General features: G+C 46.4%; 2 protein-coding genes across 4 annotated transcripts in view; both read left to right on the forward strand.

The window, feature by feature from the left end:
* The first annotated feature begins 10 nt into the window (after positions 1-10).
* trim105 (tripartite motif containing 105) lies at positions 11-6149 on the forward strand. Of its 2 annotated transcripts, none has more exons than XM_056600868.1 (7): positions 11-120; positions 525-850; positions 1650-1745; positions 2314-2547; positions 2983-2996; positions 3161-3276; positions 3546-6148. In XM_056600868.1, exons 2-7 carry the CDS (start codon positions 575-577, stop codon positions 4112-4114), a joined length of 1305 nt encoding a protein of 434 aa, XP_056456843.1. In that variant the 5' UTR covers positions 11-120; positions 525-574; the 3' UTR covers positions 4115-6148. The 2 variants fall into 2 exon arrangements, with proteins under 2 accessions (XP_056456843.1, XP_056456842.1); XM_056600867.1 differs by having other exon boundaries at positions 44-124; positions 3546-6149.
* A 1663-nt stretch (positions 6150-7812) lies between these two features.
* The window catches only part of flt4 (fms related receptor tyrosine kinase 4), a 50438-nt gene continuing 36072 nt past the window's right edge, over positions 7813-22178 (forward strand). For both annotated transcript variants that reach the window (XM_056599964.1, XM_056599965.1), the window contains exons 1-2: positions 7813-8181; positions 21126-21222. In XM_056599964.1, the coding sequence (XP_056455939.1) occupies positions 8124-8181; positions 21126-21222 (155 nt within the window). In that variant the 5' untranslated portion in view covers positions 7813-8123. The remainder of the gene's footprint in view (positions 8182-21125; positions 21223-22178) is intronic.

Genomic DNA, 22178 nt, shown 5'->3' on the forward strand with positions numbered 1-22178 from the left:
CTCGGGGGGCGTGTCCCGTACAGTACACAGTGTTCCCTGTTTTGTTCCAACCTGAAGCAGCTGCGCGCTCCAACTCCCCAGCAAAGGAAAAGATAGGGACACTCTGGGTGGCAAAACTCGGTCAGTAAGTTAAAAGCGCAACATAACGCATTGTATTCCCACATGTTCGATCATTAGCCTCGCTTCTTGGCTCGCTCATTTTTAGGCTCAACTGGCTGTGTCTTGGACAACGCGTCCAGTACTTGCTTTGTTGTTATGGCATCAAATGCCAACCCCTGTCGTGCAAAACATTAACTTGTTGACACCGCAATAAAGCACGCTATCGCGTGGTCGACCATGAGCATGCCCCCCAAACCTTTTTTACTCCCAAGTACTTTCGCTTTCGGCAGCTAGCATAATTTAGGCCTACGTGGATAGAGTCGAGTTGTCCGCTTCAACGTGTTGTTTACCCTGTCTCTCCTGCAGGATATGCCGTGGGTGTTGAGAGTATTACATCTCTAAAAAACAATTGTTTCTCCGACCAGGGGACTGTTGTCACCACTATATCTCCACATCAAGACACCATCTGAGCACCATGGCGGTGGCTGCGTCTCAAAGAGGCAGTCTACGGGAGGACCTGACGTGTGCAATATGCTGTGATTTGTTTCGAGATCCTGTCATGCTTCCATGCGTGCATCACTTCTGCAAGAACTGCATCTCCAGGTACTGGAGAGGGGTGCAGGGTTGTGTGAGCTGCCCCCAGTGCCGCAAGGAGTTCAGCTCCAAACAGTTTCACACCAACTACTTGGTGACGGCCATGGTGGAGAAGGTCAGAGCCAGCTCTCCGGACAGCTACACAATGAATATAGAGGTGGGCTATTGTTAAACTTTGTTCACATTTGCCAGCAATAAAGAGTATATGTATTCAGCTCTAATTGGATTTCTGACAGGTGCCTGGTGCATGTTAATTCTCAGTGATTTCCAAGTATAGGCTGACAGATTAAATGTCAGTTGACGTATAGCTTTGAAGCAGGTCTTCATTAACCTGACACGGCAGATGGTTTTATACAGAACCATATGGGATGTTGTCCTTGGAAACACTTTGGAAAGGGCAGGAACTTTAAAAAAAAATACTTGGCATGTGATTGAATGTACCATCTGTCTATCACGTATCACACAGATCCTGTAGTTCCTCATTGAACACTGATTGGTCCGAACCCCTGCGGTTCGGCCACAAGCTCATTACTTGAAGCCTGGCAAAATGGATTCTCGCGTGATCCTAATCTCCCAAATCCAGCTGCCCCGCAAGCTCAAGACTCTAAATCCTGTGAACTGGAATAATCAATACAGTTGAAGTCAATGGCAGTCCACCTTGGCAGTCCACTGCCAATGGCAGTCCATCCACAGCTGATAACGTTTATTTTGCTCATTTACAGAACAGTGTAGATGACACTATCTCAGTCAATTAAATACATTGGTAGCTGCGATATCCCTCCCATGAATTGCTAAGAGCGAAGATCAACTGCCTCTCCTCTCCTCTCTCTAACTGTATCATAAATATGCATGATGACTGTATGACTGTGCCCAAAGGAAATATAACGGTACAATATGTTCTGTTATTATGCATATGTTGTTTTGCTACCTCTTGCTTCTTCAATTTGTTGAATCAGAAACAACTGAAGGAGTCATTGGAAAGCCATCTCGTGAAGAAGGAAGAGTTCTTCAACATAATCCACAGGGACCAAGAGAAGATGGACACCATAAAGGTACACTGGTCTGTGTGGCCACAAGGGCTGGCAGCACTTAACAGATAAGATTGCTCATATCAGTCCTAAGGGCTATATTGGGTGATGCTTGCTGATAAAGTGAGTGCTTCAATGCATAAAGCAGGTGTTCACAAATGAACACGCACCTATCTGTTGCCAACATGGCCCTTTAAATATCACACTTGCTTGTGTGTTCAGTGATGTTCTGAATATTCTGTGCATCATTAACTCCAATTATGTGACCTCGGACTCGAGATGTGTTTTGCAGCCTCTGAAATTAAAACTAAATATCGACGCTTTGCCCAATTAACTTGGAAAATTGCAGGGTTTCTTGGTTAATGTCCAAATTGAGTTAACAAGACCTCTTATATTACCTTAGGCGGCCATTGGATTGGCTGCAAGTTTTAATTAGTATTGTATCGTAAGGACAAAACACCCATACCCCTTGAATCAGCACACAGGGTCCGGTCAACTCGCCAGCGCTGTGGGTTTGCATCAGGTAATTGGATGGAGCCACAGTATACTGCAGGTCCTTCACCAGCCGTGGATCTCTCTTCCTTTGCCCCAGAGGGTGGGAGCCGAGCTTCAAGCCCGTGTCCAGTGCGAGTTCAGGGCCCTGCAGCAGTTCCTCCAGGAGGAGGAAGCCTGCGTGCTGGAGCAGATGAGGCGGGAGCAGCGGGAGGTGACGGATAAACTGCAGCGCCACCTGGAGGACAGCCGGGAGGCGGTGAAGGAGCTGGAGCAGAACATCAGAGCGCTGCAGCAGGCTTTCGCCGCCAGCGAGAACACCACGCCGACCGAGGTGAGCGTTAACCCCGTACAGGCCTCCGCTATGTACTAGAAAATCAGTTTGGAGTGATATTATAATAGCCAATGCATTTTCGTTTTTTATAATAATGCATTCAATAAATCCAATCTCAGACGCAAGGACATTGTACATATGGAATCACAGAGGACAAACCCAGGACACACTGTGTGCGTGATTGTGCACACTCCTACACACAATCCCCATTCAATATGCATTAAGAAGGGCTACGTCAAGTAGAATAAACTTGGTAGATAAGGAGGTCTACTCTTTCTGAATCATTTGTGTATTGTTCAAACGAGACCCCCTACTATTATATTATCAGTTTGGATAATTCAATTTTGCAATCAGTTTCGCTTGTCTCATTTCAGAATAGCACTAATGCAGTGTAAATCTTATTTTTTTCCCTCCTCATCCTCCTCTGTCTCTTAGCTGCCACAGATAAGGTAAGCAATAATGACATTATGTTTGATAGACAAGTATTTGGCCTGCACTCACACATGACACACTTAAATGATTAGCCTTTTCCATTTGTGTGGTAGGTAGTGACAACTGCCCTGTGAACAAATGACCCGTGCATACCTGAAAACGTTTGTTTGCATTTCGCCAGGCTGTGTGTACAGGTGGACGCGGCGCCGGAGCTAGATATGAATGCTTTTAGCGTCAAATACACAGCGCCATTACAGTACATCACGTGGAGGAAGATGTTCAAGTCTTTAAAACCAGGTAATGCTTTCCCCTCAGGGGTTTGCTCCTCTTAGGCAGCTGCATGAAAGAATAACAACTGCGTGTACAATAAGCAATGAGAACAAAGAGGGATCCTCCGTACAGGAGGTAGAATTACCGGCCGACCATAACACACCCACATTGGAGGACATTAATCAATGTTTTACATGATGACAATGACGCAGAGTCTTATCGGACTCAGAGATTATAATCCGTTCTTATCACCTGGCTGTCACTCAAGCCTTTATTTACCTCCCCACGCCTCATAGGTCCGGCCCCGTTGACCTTTGACATGGACACGGCCCACCCGAGCGTCTACGTCTCCAGGGACAAGACGGTGGCGGTGGAGTCCGGCAGCGGCCCGGTCCCGTACAAGCCCAGCCCCAAGCGCTTCCTGCAGTGCGTCAACGTGCTGGCCGCCGAGGGCTTCGGCTCGGGCCGCCACTACTGGGAGGTGGGCGTGGGCAGCAAGCTCAAGTGGGACCTGGGCGTGGCGTCGGAGGCGGTGGACCGGGGCGCCCGCGTCAAGCTCAGCCCCGAGAGCGGCTACTGGACCCTGAGGCTGCGTAACGGCGACGAGTACTCGGCGGGGACGCAGCCCTGGACACGGCTGCCGGCGCGCTCGCTGGCGCCGCCGCGGCGCGTCGGCGTGTTCCTGGACTGCGAGGAGCGGCGGGTGTCCTTCTACGACGCGGACAACATGAGCCTCCTGCACTCGTTCGCCGACGGCCCCAGGGGCAAGGTGTACCCCTTCTTCAGCCCCTGCATCGCCGACGACTGCCAGAGGCCGCAGCCCATCCAGCTCATCCATCACCTCCCCGTCTCTCTGGTGGTCTGAGTGCGGTCCGGCTGGGGAAGCAGAGGCGTGACCAGACCGAGGTGTCCCGTAGCTCTCGTAACCAAGTGCCTTTGTAGCCATGCGTAGCCGTAGCAGCGTTGCTACTGTTGTTGTTGTCAATGGTGTACTCCTTGTTAGAGCCTATGTTGTTGATTCTGCCATGTGATGAGCCAACAGCTCGCATAGCTTCTCATCTCATTGTTCAATTATCCGGACATTTGATTTAATTGTCTCTTCATTGGCAGACTTTGCTATATATATATCCCTTTTGCATCGGAAAGCGAACAATGGAACATTTTAGGATGACTGGGAAACGAATGATGCTGTGCTTAACCTAAATTGTATGACAATAAGCTGCGTTGTGTGGCCTGCCAAACTCTAAAAGCCAATTATAGTTAAAGTGCTTCAGCGCTTTACCAAACACTAGTAATTACATTCCACTGATTTGTCAATGTTCTTTTAATATAATGGCTGCTAATGACCATTATTCGGCCAAACAGTGGACTCAATGCATGCGTGTATTGAATAAAATCCCCATAGAAAAACTTTGAAACCATTGAAATATTATTAGAAGCGTTTCAGACCTTTGCAAAACTATTTAGATCACTATATTATATTTTTTATTATTAGTCGTCTCATTCAATGCTTGGTGGTTTAGCAAGTTAAATGTCCTTGGTTTACTTTATTGCCTTTTTTTGATTGACTTGAAGATTTGGTTAAGAAAATTATGATTGCAAAGTATTGACTTTTGGGTACCTTTTCCTTGCGCCAATTTATATGCTAACTGCAAACTATTCAACGTTATTATTATTATTACAGAAAATCAATCAAACATTATTGAGTTGTTTATCTCATTATTGTTGCTGCCCATCTCAATCTTTATTTGCTCTGCACTGAACACTGCCAAATGTGTTCAAAAGTGAAATGTTAACCATTTCCAAGACCTTTGCATGACAAGTAGTGCAGCCCCACATCAGTTGAAGAAAATAATAATATTATAGATTAAAATCAGTTGGAAAATCCCACCATTGAGATGACATAAAAGATCAATGCCCACACAATATTAATACACATAATGCACTTCACTTACACAATATGGGCTTTTTTTCCCTCAGGCCTATGACTCTCGGGTGACCTTGCTTGAAATATGCAAGGATGACAAAGTGGATCGCACAAAAAGATTGAACAATAAAGCGTCCTGTGTGTGTGTGCTCGCACGTGTCCGTGTGATGGGTGGGGGAGAACCCTGACAGACCTGCACCTGGTGTGGATGTTCTGAACACATCTGAGCCATCCCTGACACTTTAACTGCGAGGATGGGCCTTGTCCTGTGGTTATCTCTCCAAACACACGAACGCACCAATGTCCTGTTTCCCTTCGGCCGGTCAGAGGTCAGACAAACAGTGAGAGAGTCGGGGGCTGCTTGACGGGCCTCTGGGGGAAAAACTGTGCAGGATACTGTGGCGTCCTCTCCTCCAGACTGGAAAACTAGTACGACGACTGTCCAGACTGAATACGTGGGCCTCCGTTGGAAGCAGCATGCTCTGAATGAATGGCAGCATTTACTGCAGACTAAAAACAACTACTGTCTAAAAACGGACCTTGAATTCTTTCTCTTGCCGTGTCGCTGTCATAGTGTTGAAATGGAACAAATGAAAAGTAACTCGGGCTTACTCTGTGAGTTGCTGTTGCTTAGAGTCTGACCTTTAGTCAATGGAATTAAAGAATTCTATTTTGCAATTAAATCAAGGATTCTGGCAAAATGACGAAGAAATGAGGTTGGACTCATTCTTGCAGTGAATAAAACCCACACTTATTATCAGTCTGCCGACCCACTACGGATGTTACGCTGTGCACATTAGGGCCCTTCTCGTTTTACGATGTATAAGGTGACATCCAACGTGCATGACAGATTCTACCTATATTAACTGAGCATGACCTGTGATTGTTTCATTCACTGTGGGGGTGGGGGCCGCATTCCAAACATTAACCACGGCGTCCAAGCCTTTTCAGTCACATCAAAGTAGCCCGTCGCAGCCTGCATGGTAGTTGAGGAGAGGAGCATGTGAATGAGTGGCGGCCAGTAAGTGAGTGTGTTGCCTGTATTTTCCACATCCTTCCTAGGATGGCACCAGTTGATCCGTTATGTGTTTCCTGCAGAGGGTAGGCCGGATGGACTGGTGGCCCTTCAAGGACGAGTCCTTGAGCTGTTTTAGTTCCCCCCCCCCCCCCCCCTGCATCCCCCCTCACCCTCCCAGGAGCGAAGCTGCATTATACCCGCCACTTTCATCTCACTCCCAGAGTTGCCTCAGTCAACATTTCTTAACTTTTGGATGGTCAGATGTCTGTTTTGACATACATGATCAGCATCTCTATTTTCTGGCGATCAGCTCTGTTATATTTGTAATTGAACGTTGGAACTCCCCGCAGCATGCCAGACAGGCCACAGGTTGAAGTCTGTTTTTATTTCTCGGAGCGAAGTGTGCAATAACCCTTTTTTAATGACATCCAGTCAATCACAACATTGATTTTCAGGGCCAGGCTAGTGGACGGCTGTAAATGAGAAGGGTAGTGGTGTGCCCACACAAACACGACATGTTCCTTCTGCTCCATGCTGCTGCTCATTCGTTGCTTTTAGCCCGACTTTTAGCCCGTCACATAAGAACTCATTTATAGGGATGACTTGTGTTCAGTTTATTCAACCAAAGCACAAACCCATTAAAATGAATAAATAGCACGGCCCATTAGGTGGGAAGGAAGATAGAATTGCACTCATTCTGGAAACGTAATTTGTTATGTTATCAGTTTTCAGCCCTGTGAGTTTTGAGAACAAAAGGGTAGTGGTATCTGCTCAACGGATCAGGTATGAATGGTGATCGTGGTCATTTTTTCTTTATAAAGATGTGAAGCAAAATGGGTGCATTTACACACGCAAGCACAGACGCACACATAGGCACATGCACACACACACGCACACCCACCCACACACACACACACACACACACGGGTTGTTTAAGTACAGGTTTTATGCATGTGTGGCCATGCTTTTACATTTGAAAGATTTGCTCGCCAACACAATTGTCACACCACATTAAACATGGCAATTCACAGTATATAAATGGTTTTATGAGTTAAAATGATCTTTGAAACACCAGGCAGTAATTTGAGATGTTTGATGAAAGTTCTACTGCACATCTTTCACCATAGCCTGTTCCATGACCAAGGTATAAGATACCTTATCATCTGTTGGCCTCTGTAAGGGTAAAATCTCCAAGTTAAATTGCTGGTACTTGCTGTTCTTTAGAACTGTGTCCCGCTGTAGTTAACCTTTAAAATGGATCAATAATAATCCATAGAAAAAGGTAAAAAAATAAATTATAATTTTGGAAATTAAGCCATATACATTCTGGTGCCCAAAGATAGACAGCTCTATGAAACAACTCAGTATGATATTGTGTAGGCTTAATTAAAACCACTCTGAACGATTAGGTGGCCATGATTTAAATGTTATCTTTAGACCAGGAAGAAAATTAGTCATGAATATGCCACCTCTCCCACACACGCACACACACACGCACGCACGCACGCACACACACACACACACGCACACGCACACGCACACGCACACGCACACACACACACACACCGACTTTAGTTGCTTGTTTTATGAACTAGAGGGGTGGGTGTGCATGCTCCAGTCACGAGCAGGGGAAAGGGAAATCATTGTAAACCCCATTCACTGCCCTGTGCATCCATTTGACAGGAAAACGCTTTTCTTTTTCTTACCATTCCGGAATTCGCACATCCTCTCTCCAGCAGCCGAGTGGGGGACGCATCGTTCGCCTGGAGTTCACCTGAAGAGTGTTTTGCAGACGCGGACTATTAAAGCGACTTTCCACAGCGTTTCCCGCCTTTCTAGAGTGGTTGACTACACAAAGATTTAGGATTTAAAAAATAATATTACATAAAAGTAAATATTGGCTTACCACTGCCAACTGGAAATTTGGAAATGAAGACAGATGCAACGTTTTTCTGTCGAGTTTGGATTGTAATTGCGTGTGCCTCAGGTGAGCATGACTTCTTGAAAGTTTTTGGAGTGAAAAGTTTTTATTGCATGTCAGAGCAGAGGAGGAAGAGCTGTTTTGTTGATCAGACGCTGTCCTTCGATACTAAAGTGGAACATATGATGTTCGCTGGTCATCAGAATCATTCCACAGGCGTCTCTTGCATTAAAAAAAAAATCCGTTAATTTATTAACGCGTCAATCTCTAAATGACCATACAAATCATTGAATCCTGACCAAGTCCATGCAGATGTCCTGTATTCCTGTTGTATGTTTTAATATAGGCTATGTTATATGCCTACATATAAAAAAATATGTATAAAATTAATAATTTCCCGAATATTAGCTAGGCCTATGTTAAACATGTGTCAAATGTGATGGGGAGTTGATGGAGAAAGTGTTATGGTATATGATTTGCAAATTGTTTTTGGTAATTCCTTTGGTTAGGGAGTGACATAATGAAGGAGCGTAGAACTGCAACAAATTAAGACCTCTTAACTCCTTTAATGTTGACCTCGTGAACAGGCGGCGACCATACACACCGCGTGCGTTCGAGTTATTGACTGTATCCCTTACTATTGATTAAGTAGGCCCACAGGTGATATGGAACCAATGCATGTATTCATCGACATAACCCCAAGTTCGCAGTTTTTACTTGAAGCTGAACCCGAGGTTCGGAGTAGATCGTACATTCACCACGAGTTGCTGCTGAACAGCTGGGGCTCTTTTTTGGAGGAAGAGATAGACCATATGGCCACCCAGGGTGCTGATTGGCTGTTACTCTATTCAGGCTATGACTCACACTCGATGTGTGTTACCATGACAGGATATGGGACATGTACTAATATTTATAGTCGATTTCTGATTTAGTATTGCTATGATATTACGATACTATCAATGAAAGCATATATTATTGCATCCTAGTGTGCTTGCATACTATTATTCTGCCACTTTTTATTAACATCACGACTTAACCATTTACATAAATCTCATTCACATATAAATGCATAGAATCTACAAAGCAACGCCAAGAGAGTAATTGTCCCACGTCACAGTTCCTTAACCAGTTCCTCCTCCTACTTCTTCTCTTCCTCCTCCTCCGCCGCCTCTTCCTCATCCTCATTTAAATCATTAGCATCGTCATTATGTAATAAAGTTAGTAGGCTAGGTAGTAGGTAGTAGGTATCAGCGAGGAAGCTTGTCCTCATAGGACAAGCGCTGGGATTAATGGGGTTTGCTGCAACTGAAGCAACTCTATTCAGTTATGATATAACAGGAGAATACCAAGGTGGTCGCTGAAAATGCAATAAATATGAGTTTATTTCCTGCAATGATAAGATTAAGGCCTTTGGGGGCTGGAGGAGGAGGTGGTGTGTCCGTGTGTGTGTGTCCGTGTGTGTGTGTGTGTGTGTGTGTGTGTGTGTGTGTGTGTGTGTGTGTGTGTGTGTGTGTGTGTGTGTGTGTGTGCGTGCGTGTGTGTGGGGGGACTATCCACTCTCAATACAATACTTTCTGTCTCGGTCGTCACAGGGTCAGCACGGCCATGTTTCAGTCTCGAGTCTCTCCGCCTCATGTTGATCCCAGACCGTTTCACTTCCTTCTTCGTCCTCCTCTTCCTGAGGAGAGAGCCGAAAAAACGAAACAAAACATTTTGGGGACATTGTTTTAGTGAAAAGGTTCTGGTGTTGGGTGCCTGAAGCAGGTGACTGAGTTCTAAAGCTTTGGTGACTCACTGTTTTCCCCTGGGTGCGCTCCCTCTTGGCTGTCATATGACTGACCGTAACAACTGATTAGCCAAAGAAACCAAAGCAGCAGTTTCAGACAGTTCAGAGGCCGAGCTCTGAATCCAAATGAGAGTGATGATGTGTGTCTTCCACCCCGACGGCTCAATATTGTTATTGCTGTTAGCGGTCAGTGTGTGTGTGTGTGTGTGTGTGTGTGTGTGTGTGTGTGTGTGTGTGTGTGTGTGTGTGTGTGTGTGAGTGCCTGTGTGTGTGTGTGTGTGTGTGTGCGTGTGTGAGTGTGTGTGAGTGCCTCTGTGTGTGTGTGTGTGTGTGTGTGTGTGTGTGTGTGTGTGTGTGTGTGTGTGTGTGTGGTTTTTTTTTCTGTGTGCATACCTCTGCTTGATCAGATCATCCTACCCCCCCCCTCCCCCCAAAAAAACAATCTGAAAGTGTGTTATTGTAGTCACCTACTGTCTGTCGGTTGGGGTGGCTCCAGCCAACAACAGTGAGCCTTCAATCTCCCGGCTGTGATCCTCGGGTTTCCACCGCATAAGGGGGATCCTCTCTGAGCTGGTGGGGGGATCCGTGCCCTTGGATATTAACTGGCGAGGGAGCGGAGGGTGGGTGGTGGTGCTGGTGGCTGGTGGTAACGGGTGTAGCCACACGTAGAAAGAGTGGAATGCCGTCGGTACCGGCTGGGGAAAGTCGGATGAATAAATATGCCAACAGCGGCGGCGCTGTCATCGTGTGGGACATATGGGAGCATGTTGTAGCGGCCGGGCTGTTGTGCACGGGAACCATGTTGTCATCACGTGTGGCTTGCAGGCGTATGGTCAATCTATACACCAGCACCCATGCGCTGAGCGCGTTGTAGGTGCGGGGGGATTATCTCCTTCAGCGGCAGGAATCCATAGCCAGGGCCAAGTTACTGTCTAGTGAGTGTCAGACATTTAATGCAAACCACCTGTGTTTATTTATTTATTTCGGTTTTTTTTTCTTTCTTGCTTCCATCCCCTTGACCCCTCAATGTGTTGCGTGGCTATTATTTACATAAGTACAGCGTTATTTACACTGTATTTACTGGATTTTACTGTATGGGGTTTAAGGAAGGGCTGTTCTTTTCCCATGGTATCATATCAGGGGGCCTCGCTGAGGCATGGTATTATCTTGTGGTGTGAGAGAAATGTACGTTTCTTTTGCCTCGCAATGCAGTGAGCATCTTCCTTGAGCCCCGTTCCCATGACATAAGAGGCCCCGAGGCTGCATGTCTTCCATACTAAATTGAAGAACAATAAACAGGCCTCACCTTAAGGCAGCCATAGCCACTTTCCTCGGATTATGTTGGCATTATCAGTCTCTTTATCGTCGCCTCTTTCTCATTCCTCAAACAGCATGCAGAGGTATTGATTTTTGGTGTTAGTCATATCAAAAATACATCCCTTGATCAGCTTCTAGTTTGTGTTGGACTCCTTGACATTGAGTCCTTGAAATTGGAGAATGTGAACAGTTTTCCACTGGGAGTTTCATTGCGTCACCTGTAATTGCATCACTAAGAGATTAAAGTTCTCTTTTGGACTCCCATGTATGTTGTGGTTGAACTGGAATATGGCTGAGAAACTCCCATTTGCATGGCAATCACCTCCATACTCCATTCAAATGAAAGAGTTGAAGTCGGAAGACCGCAGTGGATCGACATGCCCTTTTCACAGAAGCCATTTTGACACTTCATGGCAGCGTAAACACAGGTGTAATTGATGAAATTAATTTCGTCCCCAAAATCAGGGCCATTATAAATAACACCTGTTTCTACCCTGCAATAACATGTTAAAATGGACTGCTGTTTAAAGGGCCTATTACAACTCACGAGGACCCCTTCTCCTGTCAGCCTATCCAGAACTTATTGCATGTAGTGCCACACCTGCAAAGGGTCAAAATCTCCCCTTCCCCAGCATCGACGGGATGTTACACCACCGTTTGTGTTTTCTTAGCAATACTGAGCCTAATTTCTTTCACTTACTGGTGTTAAAAAGAAGCTTAAAGGCTATTACTATTGGGACTCTCCTCTGGGGCAGCACCTGCACCTGGTGCATCAGCAGCTGGGTGATTGCTTATTGAATGAGTGTAGGTTTTTAACAGAGCACCAATAACACTCCTATGCTATGATTCAATCGGGTTCATGGGAACGAGAACATATTGGCACGGCCTAATGAAAATGTGTTTCACTCTCCCGAGGCCTTCAACCTCGCCTTTTGGTGAACTGCTGACAACTTGCACCGTTGACCTTGCCTTCAGCGCTGCCATTCACCCAGGTACCAAAGGATGTCTGAGGCAGCCGCCGCCATAGCAACATGGTCGTTATCCTGCACCCATAAGATCAAACACAGCGTGCTCTGAGGTTTTTCAGCAAACGAGTCGACCATTGTGCCATCAAAATCACCCCATCTACTCCACATTAGTAATCAATCAGCGAGGAGGGAAATTAATTCAAAGATTGAAAGTCGATACAGCAGTGCCTGCAGCTATCCGGTAATATTCCATCAAGTATTAACCGCAGGTTCATTCCGCCCCCCCCCTACCCCTCCCCCCTCTTGCCCCTCCCCCCCCTGCCCCTGCCCCCAACTAGGGGGGAACAAATATCATCTAAAGTCATAAAAAAGTGCTGACTGGTGAAAATAGCCGGTCACAGAGGAAGAGCCTTCACTGTCCGGTGTGCCTGAGAGGCAGGTATAAGAAGATTGAGTCGGATAGGAAACGTGCCCCAGATGGCCGTACGCCATGCATCCTTATGTTGCAAATCCCTGTTCGGACAGGAAGTAGGAAAAAGTCCTGAATCCTAATAACGCAGAGAACAGGGACGCGCTGAATGTCATCTTACTTCCTAACAATGAAATCAAAAAGCGTGCGTGCCAGTCAGTCTGTTGCCTGACTCAGGCGCTGTGGCCTTGTGTCCAATTGACTGAGGAAATAGATTGTGAGTTATTGTTGTTTTGTTCCATTATTCCTTTCAGATGGGTGCGGGGGAGTACTGTGTGTGTGTGTGTGTGTGTGTGTGTGTGTGGGTTGCTGGGTGGGCGGAGATGGATGGTAGCATTGAGAGAGAGTGTGAGCAGAGAGAGAGAGCGAGAGAGGTTGAGGAAGAGGCAGGAGAGGGAGAGCGAGAGAGGTTGAGGTAGAGGCAGGGGAGGGGAGCCCTGGGGCTTGGTTGACTCCACATCCCAGAGACCAGGTCTGCTCCGTGGCCTGGCTGCCCTTCTGGCTGCCCCCCCCCCTCTCCTGCCGGACACGGCGGCTATTTCAGAGGCCGACGGCCCTGGCCTTTACACATACTCACACGGGGACACTGAAACAACTGCAGGCTTGTTTTTGTCACCTACGCTCGGGGTTGCTAATAACTCAATAGCTTCTTTTTTTTTTTTTTTTAAGTCCCAATTCAGCCCAATTTGCATATAATTTGCTAAACGATTATGCAGGCATTAAATGTAACTGTTGGAGGTACGTGGTGTACTTTTTGTCTGCGGTACATTCCCTGATTTTGACGTACTTTGGGTATTCTAATTAACTGTGTAAAAATAGCATAAAGTTTGGCAAATGTTAAGTGATGGAAACCTTCTAATCAAGGGTAATGTCCACTTTTCAGCAACGTTATAAAGGAAAAACGTATTTCTTAAAAGACTCCCACAGTTTACCCCAGGCTAAATCCAGAATACGGTTCATTTTGTTTTGTTTATACTCTGATCCTCTTTTCCTGTTCATGACACGTGACCCATCACAGACAAAACTATAGAGGTGCAAGGAAACGCACTCAGGGCAACATGTCCTGCCCTGTCCATGAAAAAGGGAAACTGGAGAAACAAGGACATGATGGAGAAAAACAGGAAGTTTAGCAGCAATAAAAGACAAGACACAAGACAGAATTTCATTCTGTTGTATAGCAGGCGCTTAGGGCTAATCGTTTTGCTCACACTTACCTTTGATGCCGGCCGGTGTTTCACACAGTTTCTATTATCTGTCAGCCTCCCATTGGGCTGCACATGGGTGAGAGGTGGGCTGGCTTTACGTTGAGATTAGTATCCCTCGTGGAATCCAGAACGGTTTTAAAGTACAGCCACAAGTTATCTGCCCTCAGCAGGTGTTCTTCATAATTTCTTTGATGAATGCCTCTATTCTATATCTCCTAAATGTGTCAACTGGTATGAGCCATTGAAGTGACAAAGTAGAATAATTAAGCGACTTTACATGAGCAGGTTATTTATGACTCCGGCTCCATGAGTTATACGGAGAGCAGCACGCCATCTATTTACATCAATAGAAGGAGGAAACAAACAAGTAAGTATCCGTTCATCCTCAGTGGCGTTCGATGCATCATCCACTGACGCAGTAGAAACACAGTACTTCACATCAGTACAATCTGACCCTTCCCCAGCGTTTTCGCCGTTGTGCCTAGACACAGATTTTGCAGATGCACATTTGTATTATTTTTTGTGCAACTAAGTATAGGCTTCGGGTTACCCTGGCATGAATATTGACGGGCTCTCATCGACAAAATGGACACGTCTTTGGGATCGCTCAGCCCTGTTTGTTGCCAAGACGACAAGCTGCAGTATATAAGGTATAAGTGGTGTCAATAGGCCCGAGTGCTCTAGGGAACGACTTTCTTTTGCTCTCTTGAGTATGTATACATCTGGCCTTTCCATCATGACAGAAGCATGTCAGCCACAGCCTCCATAAACACCAGCTGTGTGCTCAAGTAGTGTGTGTGTGTGTGTGTGTGTGTGTGTGTGTGTGTGTGTGTGTGTGTGTGTGTGTGTGTGTGTGTGTGTGTGTGTGTGTGTGTGTGTGTGTGTGTGTGTGTGTGTGTGTGTGTGTGTGTGTGTGTGTGTGTGTGTGCATGTGCCAGCGTGCGTGTGTGGGTGTGTGTTCGTGTGTTGAGCGACCATATTTACGTTTGTTGACTCACTCGTACTCCAGTGTCATACAACACTGAGAAATGTTTTCCCTCCCCTAATGTCCTTCAGTACAGTGACTCAACTTCACACCCTAATGCACACTGCCTGTTTCTAACTCCCCCCCCCCCTCTTTCTTTAACATCAGAAAAGTTGTTTTAGGCGACTTAAAGCGTGGTGTTTGCTTTAATAAGCCAGCTGGGGCCGGGACAGAAGACAAAGACAATACTCCCTTCACCGAAATCTCCACTCACAACAACAGAGAGATCAGAGTCATCCCGCTGAAGCCATGCAGACATGTGTGTATACACATGGGGACAGTACCGGTGGGAGGTCCCCCAGCCACGCCAAGTCAATCAGTTTCCCTTTTAACCATAGCAAATCATTGTGCCCTTTCAGTGCCTTGCTGAATGGTAACCACACGGAGAGCCCATGTCACCACGTGTTACTGACAGTGTTTTGTTTTACTGTCAGGTACTCAAACTCCAAAGCCCGAAAAAAGGCTGAACGATCTGTCGTGTGTGTGGGAGTTCACCTCAGTCACACTCACAACAAGCCAGGCTTTTTTGATGCATGTTGTGTTGTTTTTTCCAAACCACAACTAGTGTTTTTCAATTGCCGATAAGCCCTTTTAAAAAGCCCACTTCAGTAGTTTATATTAGTCTGAAGTAGCCCTGTCCTCACGATATAAACATCCATTTCTCATTCCCCTGGCCATGAGTCATTGGAGATTGAAGGGAGGGCATCACCGCAATAACTTGTGTGTGTTTTATCACTTCTGTAACACGAGGAATGCTGCCTCTTCTGGGCCTAAGTAAAATCACCTAAAGTGTCAGTCTTATCTCCTCAGCACCAAGCGGAATGCCTGGGAAAGAGGGGGTAGCCCGATCTGACACTTTTCTGGCACTCTGCCCTTTTCCACATTTGTTAAAGGTAGTAGTCGTTAACCATTCATTTTCTGAGCGAATTTTCATTTTTTTTTTATGCTCGAGCAATCAAGCAACAACAACCGAAACGGTGTGGACACGCACTCGGTTGTGATTGGAAAGTTGCAATGCTGTGTTCCGGGCGTGCCGCAGAGATAGCACCGAGTAGGTAATGTTCTAGACACGGAGGACATTACTCTCAATCAAGAAAATATTGGAAACTCACTCGCATCGGAACCCGGGAGGACATCTGCTTTTTCGTGTTTTGAAGTCCCCCTCATTTGGTGCGCCTCACCCGGCACGGTTTTTGCGTGGCGCCACGCGCACACTGCACAACCACGTGTTGGCTGGTGTAATTTCACAGTGTATATGTTAGTGTAATAAACCAAAAGCCAAGTGCACCCCAGGGCGACCTTATGACATCCGTATCAATGCAAAACAATCGCTCGTAGAGCCACGCGAGGATGGAGCACGTTCACGGCACTTCAACGACAGCGCACTGTATCTCACCCAAGCAGTACTTTACAAAGGGTCCCTGATGTGTTCTTTGGCGCAGGATCCAGAGCTCCCCTTGATTTGTACCTTTAATGACTTTTGGCCGATTGGCAAACAATTACTAATGTGCTACAAATCTTCTTTAGGCAACTCAAACCTCGTTCAAGGGAAAACATTGAACGTTCACATGCACACGGGTTTCTTCTCTTGGCCGCTCCTAGCGTGGGTCCCCGCGGTGGTGTAAAGGGGTGCATGTCGTATACATGCATATGGAAGATATTGACCTGATCTGGAATCTGTGAGCTAAATCACTGTGACACACACACACACACACACACACTCCCTCGGGACCTGCAGAGGGATGGGGACGGGAGGGGATGGGGGGGTATTACAGTTCCTGATGTCCTATTGGCTACAAAACGCTGTCAGTGGCTTAACAGAAGGCCTGTTGCACACAACCCCCCCATCACCACCACTGCACCTTTGCACTTCCCCTTAAAATAGAAAAGTCCTGCCTTGGTACATACACATTTATGTGGTACATGAACATTTGTGTAGGATGTAAGTAAATCAGGTGCATTTACTCATTAAACTCACCCAGGCAATGGACTCTGTGTCAGGAGTTGTCAGGCGAATGTGTGTGTGTATAAATAGATACATTTGTGTTTAATCAAAAATGACAGATCTGTTGCTGCACCAATGATCTGAGAGCCTCTGGTCTTAGCGTGGGTGCGATGTGTGCAGTCCTTCTGGTGCTGGCATGTTGTAGGTTAACACCGGACGTCAGACACCATAAATCAGAGCGGTTTCCGCATCATCCATACAGAAGAACGTCACTCGTACGACAGGATTAGCCGTTTAGAGATGCTTCACGCAGGTTAGACGTCGTATCTCACCCTGAAATCGAATCCGCCGTGACATTTAAATAAGATTTCTATTCTTCCAATTTGTCAGGAAGCAGGTGTTACCCCCTCTGCACTGCGCCCACCAGCCCCAGCGCTTGTTCTGCGCTCACTGCTTGTAATTAGACCGTACTTTTGGACGACACCTGCGATGTGTCACGTTCGTGCATTCTGGATAGTTTGGAAGATAAAGCAAGAGACATCTTGAATATGTATGTAAAAAGTTTAACTATGAGTATTAGTCATATTTAAATTACTAAATACTTGGATTAAATTGACTTGTAATATTTGTGATTATTTAATTGACATTAGCATTAGTTTTCCCATGCATAATGTACGGGAAACTAATATATTGCTGGCATAAAATCTATTACCTTCTTGTATTGCTGCCTGCTATTTTAGTTATTATCTATAAAAATAAACATAACCATTAGCACAGAGTACATTACAGAATTTATGTTTTGGTACGCGGTTTAGTGGCTACGGTTAGGCTAGGGACCAAGTATTCTGTTTGGTTTAAGGCTCCATTACAGCACTGTACTGAAATGAATAAATAAAACTAGAAACTCAATATTGAAGGAGGTTTTTTATATCGCTATTGACTTTTTAAACAGAAATATGTTGACATGCTGCCCAGTACGGTCCAGTGCACATATGTTATAAAGGACTAAATATGATAAAGGATTATGAAGCATATCATCCACTTCAAATCATTTCAGAAGGGCCTACAGGATGAGTGTTGTGCTGAATGTTAATTTATGTCCTTTGACATTCAGGGCTTGAGCATTAGAATGCATCATGGACATTTTTTGTTTGCGATGTTCTGCCATTTTGAGAGGGCTCAAGGGAGTTGGAGAATTCTAAAATCCTGAATTAACATAATATCCTAACCTGGATAATAAAGACTTTATTTAGTCTCACATTAGAAATGCAGTGTCAGTTACCAACACAGCAATGTCTCCCCATGTACAATGACTTGGTCATTTCTCTCACTTTAAATTCATACGCAGCCTTGCTTTGGGACCAAAGCAATTTGTCTGTATTTTTGTATTGCAAACAAGGCAAGGTAAGCCTTCAAAATGTCTTGTGCTGAATTGAAACTTTCAAGTTCACGAGTTCAACAGTTGTATTTGTCACACACAGATACATACAATGCAGTGAAATGCAAAGTGGCAGTGCCTACTGCACAAAGAGGCCTCGGCTCTTAATGCACGGGTCAGGTTATAATATTAGGCTTCCCACCATAGAGAGAGAAGGGAAGTGAGGGGAGAGCAGGGGATAAACAGGAGCTCTCAGGGGCATGACAGTAGACAACACTGTGAGGAAGAACCCAAAATAGAGACGTTATGAGGACTTGTGACAAAGGACTTCCCGGCTCTCGTCCCCCTTATTCATATTTTCCTTCTGGGCCAGGGTGTGAGGAGTGATGGGTTTACCCGGATGGCACGGAGATGTCTCTGGGCACCAGCTCACAAACAGACACACACACATACGTCAAACACACACACACACACACACACACACACACACACACACACACACACACACACACACACACACACGCGCGCACACACACACACACACACACACACACACACACACACACACACACACACACACACACACACACACACACACACACACACACACACACACACACACACACACACACACACACACACACACACACACACGCAGACACACATTATAGTGGCAGAGAGTAGCAGTATGGTAGCAGATTTACAGCACGTTACATCCACTGTACTGTGTAAAAAAAGGCCTTTATGCAGGGTGAGGGGTGCCAAGCTGGGAATGTTGGGTAAGCATCCAGCCACCAGACACCATCCATCCTCTTCCACCTTCAACTTCAGCACCCGTCCGACCTTAGCAGTATGATTCGTTTTCGTTCTGCGTTAAAGATTCATTATGATTTATTTGTTTTTGTTGCTTCGGTTCAAATCATCATGTCAGCGTCAGAGAGCCCGCGGGGACTCGGAGGATAGATGGTTTACCTTGGGGTTCCTAAGGTCTGGCCAGGAATATATCTGGATAAGGCTCCATATTCTCTTCCTCAGTGGGATGTTATCGGGAACCGCGACGAACGGGGAGCGCTGAGTGGTGAATGAACGGGTGAGAGGTTTTATAAGGCACATAAATCACAGGGCTGACACACGGCATTCAAAGGATAACGGCGAGACACCCAGCGAGCATCAAACGCACGGCCATAAATTACATCAGCCCAACCGTGTCCGATGCCACGCTGACGCCAACGTTAAACAATCGCGACTCCATTTCACGTTAAACTGAAAAAATGACAGGTTCTGTTCTCAGGAGAATCTGCGGATAGAGGGAGACAAAAGAGGCCACTTTTTGTTTTAATGTTGACTCAAATATTTACACAGGAACGTCCGTTGTTTTGAGCTCCCTGGGTAGCTGGATGTGTCAGGGGAATTTGTGTGCTTGTGTGTGTGTGTGTGTGTGTGTGTGTGTGTGTGTGTGTGTGTGTGTGTGTGTGTGTGTGTGTGTGTGTGTGTGTGTGTGTGTGTGTGTGTGTGTGTGTGTGTGTGTGTGTGTGTGTGTGTGTGTGTGTTGGTGTTTTCTAGAGACCAAAAGTTCTGAATGGCATGGGGTCATTCAGGGCAGACCATTTTGAAATCATCATCTTTGTAAATGGCTGCCATCTTGAAGTCTTCTGCCTCGGAGAGCAAGAGATTGCTTTGAAATTGTATGGATTTATTTTGAATATATATATATATAATATATATATATATACATACATATCCCTGGAAGATGTTTTTTTTACATGCTTGTATCTGTGGGTGGATGAGAGATGATCACATAAAATCAAGCAAAATGGTTTCAGATTATAAAACAAATAGAACTGGTACCCAATACTATTTTCCTACCAATAGGTATTGAAAAAGGGTCTGAATTTCCATCCTGTGCTCCAACGCTTCCAACTCCCATCCGACGCGGTGCATTCCCCACATCAGTCATCGGCATCACACACATCGAGATTTATGTCAGCAATGCTTATTGTTTGCCTTCGCTGCAGAACTCCGTCATCTTTCTCTGGGGCTGGGGGCAGCCGACGGGGCCTGTCTCAGGGTAGCCCCCCGCCGCCCCCCCCCACATCGCCAGTGCTGCTGTGGCTGTATTTGTCTCCCTCCATGACAACTTCCAGGTGGAGCATAAGTCACGGCGACACTTTAATGCATGATGGAGCGTCGGTGTGGAGGCCGTGGGAGGGGGGGTTATGGGGGGAGGGGGGGGGGGGGGGGGGGGGGGGCAGTGGGAGCTCAGCTCACAGCACCCTGAGGGCGAGCGTGGGACGAGAACCACATTCTCCCCACCAACACGTTAACCAAACACCAGTCAGTCAATGGAGTGCTGTGTTTATTCGTCTTCCATTTGATGACCCACAGGGGTGGGTTGGGCGGGGCGGGTGGTGCTGGTTCGGGGGGGGGGGGGGGGGTGGGGGGGATGTGGGGGCTGGGGAGGGAGAGAGGAGAGAGGGAGGGGGAGATGTGTGAAATCGTTTTTTCCCCGGTTATGTCAGAGAGCGGGGGAGGACCGCGGAGGTGCAGATGGATCGCGGTGTCCCGTGACACAGAGCGCGCCGGCGTCTCCTTCTCCGTGGGAGTCCTCTGGCTCGGGTGCCCTTCGGGGGCTGCTCGGTGCTGTGGGTGCCTTCGGTGCTGTGGGTGCTGTGGGTGCCTCTTTGGTGCGGGTGCCCCTGTGTGTTAGTGCCTCGCAGCCCCTAAACGTAATGAACACCATGTTATCTGAGCTGCCGTCTTGTTGCGTTACAGGCCCCTGATGTGTTTGGAGGGGGGGGGGGGGTTCTGACAGCCCGCGAGCGCTGTTATCAAAGCTGGTGGGTGCTGGCTGACCTTTAATGTGCTTTTGGGGAAACATAAATCTAATGCAGTTTGCCCGCTCTCGCTCGCTCCCTCAGGTCTGGTGATTGGCTTTTCTATGACTCCGCCCGCCCTCGACAGCGGCAGCGAAGACCTGGTGATTCCAGTCCACACAACACTGACCATCACATGCAGGCAAGTCCATTAGTCTGTTTGTGTGCGTGCGTGTCTTTTCCTGTGCTGTATGTGTTGTCCTGATTCGTCTTTTCTACTGTTTTAGAGAATGCTGCATTAGAGTCAAGTAAACGTGTCTGTTTACGAAAGCACATTTATTTTGGAGGTCATTCTCTTTCCCAGTCACTCGCTGGCTTATCCACAGCCCATGTATCAGAGGAAGGAGTCCTCAGTATAAGCCCAATGCAGTGCATAGGCTAGACCAGAGAGCCTATAAGTTGAGGCTGGGACTGGTGGTGGCGGAGGAGGTGGAGGAGGTAGTTAAAGTGTTGGTCTAAGGAAGACGTTGTTTGTTTTATACAAGGCCAAGGAAGCAGAAGGGGATGACGGAAGTACTGTCTGAATTTCTAGCACATCACGGCATGCTGCCATATTGCATGCCTGAAGAGATTTCTCCCGATGGTGGGAAGTTTGGCTTCTCTTCAAGATGCTTGCATAATTGTCTCTGTACAGCAGTCCTTAGATTCTCCTATTTTAGAAAAATAATACTAATTTCGTTGAATGCATGTATAAATGTAGCAGACAGCCACTATTCATTAGAGTTATGCCACAGCCAAGAGTACATTCATGGTTTGTACGATTTTGGAACAGAATTGTTCAGTCATTTCATGTTAGCGGTGTCTGCCAATATGGACATTTGCAGTCGGCGGAGACTGGTGAAAGCCAAGCTATTCTTTTTTTCAGAGAGCCATAATGATGTACTCAATCTAATTCATAATGCCCCTGGTATAATGCACCATGGCATAAGTGAATTTATTCGACAAAGGACACAAAATACACAAACGCAGGCACACACGCATCCATGCAAATGCATATACGCACATGAACACACACACACGCACACACACACACACACACATACTTTCACACACATACACCAATGCACAAGACTCGGGAGAAGGGAAATAAAGAGACTC

This window comes from Gadus chalcogrammus, chromosome 10, assembly GCF_026213295.1.
Source record: "Gadus chalcogrammus isolate NIFS_2021 chromosome 10, NIFS_Gcha_1.0, whole genome shotgun sequence".
In the NCBI taxonomy this organism is placed as follows: Eukaryota; Metazoa; Chordata; class Actinopteri; order Gadiformes; family Gadidae; genus Gadus; species Gadus chalcogrammus.

What these genes read in the sequence shown, in the direction of transcription:
- trim105 (XM_056600868.1), top strand. Translation starts at nt 575, where the DNA reads ATGGCGGTGGCTGCGTCTCAAAGAGGCAGTCTACGGGAGGACCTGACG. An exon ending in GCTACACAATGAATATAGAG is followed by an intron (nt 851 to 1,649) that starts GTGGGCTATTGT and finishes TTGTTGAATCAG; the next exon opens with AAACAACTGAAGGAGTCATT. An exon ending in GTTCAAGTCTTTAAAACCAG is followed by an intron (nt 3,277 to 3,545) that starts GTAATGCTTTCC and finishes CACGCCTCATAG; the next exon opens with GTCCGGCCCCGTTGACCTTT.